Raw genomic sequence first — 8,167 nt, forward strand, 5'->3', positions numbered from 1 at the left:
GGCTATGTGGATATCTCAAAGCCTCAGTAAAATAAAATGGATACATTTTTCAGTTGTGTAGACAACGAAGCCTTCCACTTGCTTGCACTGTTTCACTTCTGTCAGAGGGCTATCTACACACTGCTCTCTTTCTGGTAAGTCTTGTACAGCAATTCAATTATTCTTTGGGTAAGTTCCTCATCTTCTCATCCTCCTTTGACTTATGTATTTCTGTCTTTCTTCCTGAGAGTGGACTCCTTGAGGGTAGAGGCCGTTTCTTGTTCATTCTTATGTCTTTGTAGCCTATCTAGGGTCTGGGATCTATCAATGCTTACAAAATTGAATGAGTTGAACACATACCCTCCTTTCTCCATTTCACCAGCTAGGTGACTTCTCAGAATGCCAAAGAAGAACCCTTGATTCTGAGTCAAATGAGGCCTGGAGCTCTGGGTGGCCCCTTGCTTTAGAGACACCAGTCCAAGCATGGGCCAGATTTCTTACATCAGCATCAGACAAGTTCCTCAGCTTCCTGAAGTATCCACAGCAATTGGACACGTGGTAAAACCATCCGGTAGTACAGCTGGGTCTCAGGATGATATCAGCACATAAACAAAAGGCAATAACAAGTTATGATGGCAAGAACAATCAATTCCCACACTTGAGCCAGTCTACAGACCTAGAACCCTTTGAACGCAGGGGAGGCTGGATGCCCTTGAGGAAGGATCTCACTATGCGGTCAAAGCTTTATACTGTTAATCTTTCTTCCAGCCTTCTCCAAAGGGAACTATGGCCTTTTACCAGGGTAACTGTGCACTGAGGAAAAGGAAAAGATCAGATCTTTTGAGGATTACTAGACACTGGCTCTGAAGTGACACGAATGCCAGGAGACCCAAAACATCACCGTGGTCTGCCAGTCAGAGTAGGGGCTTATGGAGGTCAGGTGATCAATGGAGTTTTAGCTCAGGACTATTTCACAGTGGGCCCAGTGGATCCCCAAGCCCATCCTGTGGTTATTTCTCCAGTTACAGAATGCATAATTGCAATAGACATACTCTGCAACTGGCAGAATCCCCACATTGGTAGTGAGGTCAAACAGCTATAATTCAAGACATCACAAGAATGGATGAGGAGCATAAATTGGTACTTTTAGGCAAAGGAGGAAGCGGTTTTTTTGGCCAGGGGACACAGGGCAGGTTAGATGGCAACTTGGCTGGGACTTGAGAATAGGTGGGCTGTAAGTCAACAGCAAGGAAAGGGGGACATTTTAGGCAAAAAGAGTGGGCAAGCAGAGGAATGGAGGCAGGAACGTGCAAGATGTGCACAGAACGAGAAAGTACTTAAGTTTGCCTTAAGTATAGTGGATCTGTCAGGCAAGCATGGTAGGAAAGAAAAGGAGAGAGTCAGGGCCTAGAAGCCAAGGAAGCCAGGATTCAGAGAGACACAAGCTCTTCCTGCTAGTCAATTGGTAAGCAGGTCATGTCACTGAATCTGAAGGTTTATGAAGAAAAGGAGATGGCCGGAAATGCCGAAGGCCCAGATGATGAAGGGGATGTCAAGCTAGCCAGTTTGGACATTGTGACAATGTGGTTGCACTTCAATGCCATAGATGGGTGCAGGGGTCTTTCTGCCCCTGGTAGATGTCCGCAGACTGTTGTTGTCACATAGCATTTCCTCTCTCTCCACTCAGATGACACTATTGTCACTTGTTTGTCCCACTCTTCTGTTTTATTTCATCCCTTGCCTATAAATCTCTAGGGGCTTCCTGTTGCTCTCAGATAAGCTCCCATTCAGCCTAGCGTTCAAGAGCTTTTATGACCTGGTCCTATCGCCCTATCCAGCCACATCTTCCTATGCAGCAGTCCCAGCTCCATCTTGGAACACAACATTCATTATTGACATAGATCCTTTGCATATGCTATGCTTTGTACCTCTGAGTGATGGATAGTGACTAACCCAGCTAAAGCACTGCACAAAAGGTTTCAACGGTGCCTCAAATATATTATGAACAAGCAGAAAAGATACTCATGTACTTAAATGCTGCACTTTCTACTACTTTTAGAAATATAAACACCATTTTTTGTGAAATAAAAAGAAAGCTTTTATGCCACTGCTGCTACTTCTGCTACCACTATCACCAGCTTCCATATATACAGTGCTTTCTTGCTGCCAGGCACTATGCTAAACAATTTATCCATACTATATATTTATCATATATATGACATATATATGACACATATACGTGATAAATATGTATTTATCGTAGCATAGGGAGGTGAGGAATCAGCCTAAGGTGGTCACCTGCCCAAGGTCACACAGTAAGGTAGAAAAGCTGCCTTTCAGATTCAGTTCTATGACTTACAAATCCATGTTCCTGCCACCAGTTCTCTCAACTGTGGATTTTATAAATATGGAAAAATAAGAAATTTAGCAACAGAAATCAGAGGGTTGGGTGTCTTGGTTATTTTATCAGAAAGAAAGAAAGCAAAGGAGATCCTTTACTCCTAACGTCAAAACTGATCTTAAGGAGGAGGCCAACCATTGATTACCATTCCAAATGAAATGGCTTAAATTTCAGTAAGGGACAGCCTAGAGAGACGTTAGGAAGCATTCCTTTCAACTTAACACTGGTGAGAAGATCCTGAAAGAGGTGGTAGAGAAGAGCCCAAGTCTCTGACCTTGGCCTGAGGATACAGCCCCCTTGCATCACACCAGATGCTCCTAGTTCAGTTCACTTTGATTTTTCTGTGTGTGTGTGTGTGTGTGTGTGTGAACTCTGAAGTGTCTTTGTTTGGCATTCTGTGGGCAAACCTGTTAGGATAGATCCTCCACCATCATGATGTTTATTTTTCCTGAATCCAGGTAGTGACAGCAGAGTTCCCAGGGACACACGTGGAGGACTTGGAGGGGGCCAGGGCAAAGGAGACTCAAGATCAGTACTCTCGCTCTTCTTTCTCTGTCTCTGTGTCTCTCTCTTTTTGAGTGTCTCTCTCTGTCTCTGCCCATCTCTCTCTGTTTAACTCTCTCTCTCTCTGTGCATCTCTGTATCTCTCTGACTCTTTTTATTTATTTCTCTATTTCTTTCTCGCGCTGTCTTTCTGCTCTCCCTGGGTATGTCTCTGTCTCTTCTTAACTGTCTCTTTCTGTTGGTCTCTGTGCCTTTTTGAGTCTCTCTGTGTCTGTGATGGTCTCTCTCTCTGCCTCTCATTCTTTCCTTCTCCCCTGGCTTCTCTATTTCTCTTTTCCCTCCCCTCTCTGTCCCTCACCCCACAATATTACAGCTATGGCCATGTGCTCCCTGGTGGAGACACATTAGTTCCTAGAAATACAACTATGCTGCTCTGCTGGGGTTGCTGCTCTGCCTTCTATCCCACCACATTTTTATTGAGCGTTTACTATGTACATGGCAGTGTACCAGAAAGTTCACATATATTCTAGTCACCCCCATAATAACCCTGTGAAGTAGATATTGTGATTATCCCCAGGTTCCAGATAAGAAAACAAGAGCAGAGCATTGTCATGTCCTGGGGTCCCATAGCAAATAAGTGATAGAGACAGGATTTGACCTGAGACAGTCTAATTCCAAGTAGAAGCTCTTAGTCATTGGGCTCAATTTATTTGCTTTAAAACCCATACAGGCCAACAAAGTACATTCATTCAGATTGCCTTGTTTAATTACCAGAACCTTCCTGAGAGACAGGGATATATATCCCCTTGTACAGATAAGAAAACCTCCTCAGGGAGGTGAAGTAACCCACTGAAGTCACTCAGATGGGGAGTGAGATGGGACCTGGGAGAGGAGCCAGTGTTCCCCCAGCAGCCCTAGACCCTCCTCTTGTGGTACTAGAGCTCCGCATCACTGTGCATGCGGTGCCATGAGGCTTTGGCTCCTAGCATCTTGCCTGGACTACTAACGTCTTTTTACTCCACCACTTATTAGATGTGTAACCTCGGGAAGATTATTTAACCTCCTTTAGCTTTAGTTTTCTTGTTTGTACAATGGACTAACACTAGATACCTTCTTCATAGGATTGTTGGGAGGATTAAATGGGATAATGCATGTACAGTGATTAGCACAGAGCCAGTACATAGTAATTGTTCAATAAATAGTAGCTACTAAATGAAGTGTAGCTATTAAAATAATCATATTATCATTATAACCATTGTAATATTTTTGAAAATAGTAATTGGATAAATTTTTTTATTGTCCATAAATCATATTGCTCTTTGTCTTCCCACGCATTGAATCAATGTCATGCATTGCTTCAGGTGAAGGGCAGCTATAAGCCAGGACAAAGAAATGACTGTTGAGGCCAAGGGTAATAATCTTGACCACCAGGTCTTGTTGAGAGAGAAAATTAAGTTCTAAGTTCCCCATACTTCCCTTAAGTGCAAGATTAGATTTTCCCATACGCCATTGTGCAAAGAATATATAGGATGTGTCATAAGAGAGGTTCCCTCAAGATAGTAAGAATAAGTAGAAAGCCTTTTCACAGATGGGAGGAGGATCTGTGAAAGAGCAATGGAAGGACCAGTGGTGAGTGTTCAGGCTCTACCTCCTCCAGGGGAGAGAAACTGAGGAGGTTTGATGAAATCCCAGCGTGGCGCAGCTTATTTCTCACTCCCCAGGATAGAGCTTGGGCAAATTTCAAGCCCCCTCAGAGAAGCCAGAACCAGAGCAAGAGGGAACTAACTATCTAGTTAGTTGGTTAGAAATGTCAATGGAAGGTGGCTCCTCAGGAGGGACTTGAGGGCAACGCCTCTTCATCCTTCATACTCTAGCATTGTTCAGAGAAAGTAGCTGAATTCCCCGGGTCCTGAACAGCCATAGGTGATTGAGAGAACTGGTGGCTGGAAATAGGCGTGGAGTTGAGGGCAGAGAGCCTTAGAGCACAAGGACATGTCAAGGGTGGGGCTATGGCAAGAACCACAGACTTCAGCCACAGGCACCAACATGATGCCTGAAGAACCCTGCTTCTCTTCATATTTCCTTCCAATTGGTCCTTCTCTTGGTCAAGGTATTCCCTGGTGGGAGAAGTGCTAGGTTATAGACCACTCTAGACCCCCTCAAGAGGCCCTCTTCTCAACAGAAGTGCTGCTCAGGCATGGTTTCTTCACTCACTCTACCACATACAACACTCGGCAGGGCCACATGGGACTGTGAAACACCCAGAACTAGGAGCCAGAGCATCACATTATATCTTGCTATGTGAGCTTGGGCAAGTCTCTACCCTTCTCTGGTCCTCATTTTTCTCATAAACAGAACAAAGGAGTTATACCAGTTGAGCCTACATTTCATTTCCTTCCATTTCAGATATTCTGTGATACTTATTCTTAGCTCACACATACAGTTTTCTTCCCTGGCTTTCTCCACTGGAAGATCCTAGGGTATTGCTTTCCGCTTTGTTGACATGTTACTCTGTATTTGACACTGGGTCTATACGTGGATAGGACCCATCTTTCCAAGTAGGCTGTAAGTCTCTTGCAAACCAGAATTCCCAATATATTCAAATAAGAAAACAAATCATAAACATTGGGTAGCTCTAATTACAGCTATCACTTACTGACTGCTAGCTGTCAGGTGCTTTAAATACATTATCTCTACCCTTTACAATAAACTTGCAAAATAATTATTATAATCTACATTTAGTTATGATTTAACTATGGCTCACAACCATACAACATTAGAGTTTGTTTGATTCTAAAGTCCTTGCACTTTTTACATCACATTGTCTTTCATTTCTCTCTTTGACATATATTTCCTGCAGTGCCTAACTATTTTTGCAGGCGAATGGACGGCTTTGTCAGTGTGCTGCCTGAACATTGGCTGTGGGCTCAATTCCAGCTGAGTGACTGATACTCACCACCCAGGACTTTGGTGCTGGCCACACAGCTCAGCAGTAGCAGCAGCCACATGCTTTTGGAAGCCATATTCCTCTTCCCCTGGGGACAGAAGTGCTTCAGAAACCTCTACTGCAAGGATCTCCGAGTCCTTGTTAGTTTTCAAGGAAAACCTTGAAGCTCCTTGATTCACCTAGAACTGCGATCTGAATGCGTTTGCACTGGTGAGATGGACTTAGGAATTTAAATGCCAAATCACATATGGAGGGAAAAAATTCTGGCTAAACCCAAATTATACATTAAAGGGAATCTCAAGCTAAATGTAGAGATTAGAAAAATTTAACTTAATGAAGTTTTATTCTCACCTGCAAGGCCCCTGGGCCAGAGCCAGCGACCTAACTATGTTGGGCTGAATGGTTTACAAGTCTGAAGGGAGGTATTTGGTATATTGTGGAGAGCCTGACCCTGCTAGTCTCAGGAAAAGCAGCAGAGGGGTCCAAGACAAGCTTTCTCATAGATGAGACAGTAAGGGGCTTTCTATAGTCAACTTGATCAAATCAAGGCAGTTCCAACAGTGAATTTTTTGTTAGAATTACAAGTGAATGTATGGTCCCATATCTACATTTTACAGAGAAGAAAACTCGAGGGCAATGGATATGAAGTCATTTGCTCATTATCGCCCAGCTACAACCAGATTTCCTGATTTCACTTCAACTTTCTTTCCTTGACACTTAGGTGATACCATATTTTTTAAAACAGAAAATAACTTTGTTATCTTTTCCCATCACTAAACAGTACGTGAATTATTAAAAGATCAATGAAAAACTAGAAAATAGGAAGTAAATCTAATCTCCCAGAGTTAAACAATTTACTAAATAGCTTATAGACATCTTTCTATGCACATCTGTGTGTGTGTGTGTGTAATTTTATATAAATAGATTCATGGTTCTTTAACCTGGTTTTGTTTCTCAGAAACAGATTGTAACGAACCTTCTTCCACTCACATAACTTTTTTGCAGTTTTGATTCTGTCTTTGATTTAAATTCACATACCCAGGATAGTGGCTTCACACAACATGCACATTGTCACATGGTACCTTTGGCTAAAATGCCCTCCGAATGGGCCATACTGTGTGTTCCACTAACAGCACCCAAGAATGCTGGATTCCCCAGACCTCGACGAACACCTAATTTGTCAAATTTTCTTTCTTGCTAATTTTGGTATATTAAAGAAGAATCTCATTGTTTTTGTTAGCATTTTAAAAATAGTAATGAAGTTGAACATCTTTTTATATAATGATTAGCTTTTCAAATTTCTTTTGTGAATTTTTGGTTTACAGCTTTATACATTTTTCTGTTTGATTATCTTTCTTCTGAGGAATTTGCGAGGCCTTTCTTTGTATATTGTCTTTCATATATTACTAAGACTATTTCCCAGTTTGTATTTCCTCCTTTTTATAACGTATTTTTTGCCATCCTGAAAATTTCAAAAATCGATATATTTATCTTCTCCTTTGTAACTTTTGAAATTTATATCAGAAAAACTGGCCATTGCCATCCACATAAGATTAAGATATCCACCCATATTTTCTTCTATTTTCATCCATCTGGCATTTATTCTAGTGCAAGCATGGAATTAGGTCCAAGATTTTTCCCCAGATAATTACTAAGATGAGTAATTCATTGAATTCTCATTTGAGCCTACTTGAACATTTTCACAGAAATACAGGCATAGAAACAAAAAGGAAACATAAAGAGTCTTCTTTTGATTCAGTTTTAACATCATGACAGTGAGCGCTTTTTCTAGCCATGATTTTAAAATTTTGTAAGTTTGACAGTATTTTGTTGTTAGGTTTTTATTTGGTTTTAGTTATGTGCTTTTAATTTGCAGAAGTTAGTAACTGCAGCTCGCCTGTTGCACCAAAGTTCTTGATTTTTGGAGCCCAGATTTAGTCATTTGAACACGCTGCTAAACAAAATCAAACAAAAAAAACGAAAGTATACTTTTGATCTGCAGTAATAGCTCAATCACTTTGTCAAGAAAAGAGCTACTATATTCAGTGATGGTTTATGGAAGAGTGTGGCAATTTTAAATTTATACTGTGTGTGATGTTCAAATAAAGGGATATCTACATTCATGTGATTTATTGGTCAGCGTGACCATCAATTATTGTATAGAAATTGATCAAACTTTGATTTCCTTTTTTAAAATCATGTTGCATTTGATTCTTGATCAAATTCCCTCAAAATGAACTCTTGATCTTAGATTTTGAATTTTATAGTGAGATTGTAAGGGTGGAGGCAATTGAAACATTGTTCCTTATTTAAAACTGCTTGAAATGAATGCCTAA

At 41.1% G+C, this 8,167-nt stretch overlaps 1 protein-coding gene across 1 annotated transcript; it reads right to left on the reverse strand.

Moving 5' to 3' along the window:
* Nucleotides 1-200: 200 nt before the first annotated feature.
* REG4 (regenerating family member 4) lies at nucleotides 201-5,907 on the reverse strand. Its single transcript, XM_058536199.1, is given in 3 exon segments — nucleotides 201-357; nucleotides 359-580; nucleotides 5,843-5,907. Coding segments are annotated over 3 exon segments (444 nt in total).
* Nucleotides 5,908-8,167: the final 2,260 nt, after the last annotated feature.

Source organism: Diceros bicornis, chromosome 4 (genome assembly GCF_020826845.1).
Source record: "Diceros bicornis minor isolate mBicDic1 chromosome 4, mDicBic1.mat.cur, whole genome shotgun sequence".
Taxonomy (NCBI): domain Eukaryota; kingdom Metazoa; phylum Chordata; class Mammalia; order Perissodactyla; family Rhinocerotidae; genus Diceros; species Diceros bicornis.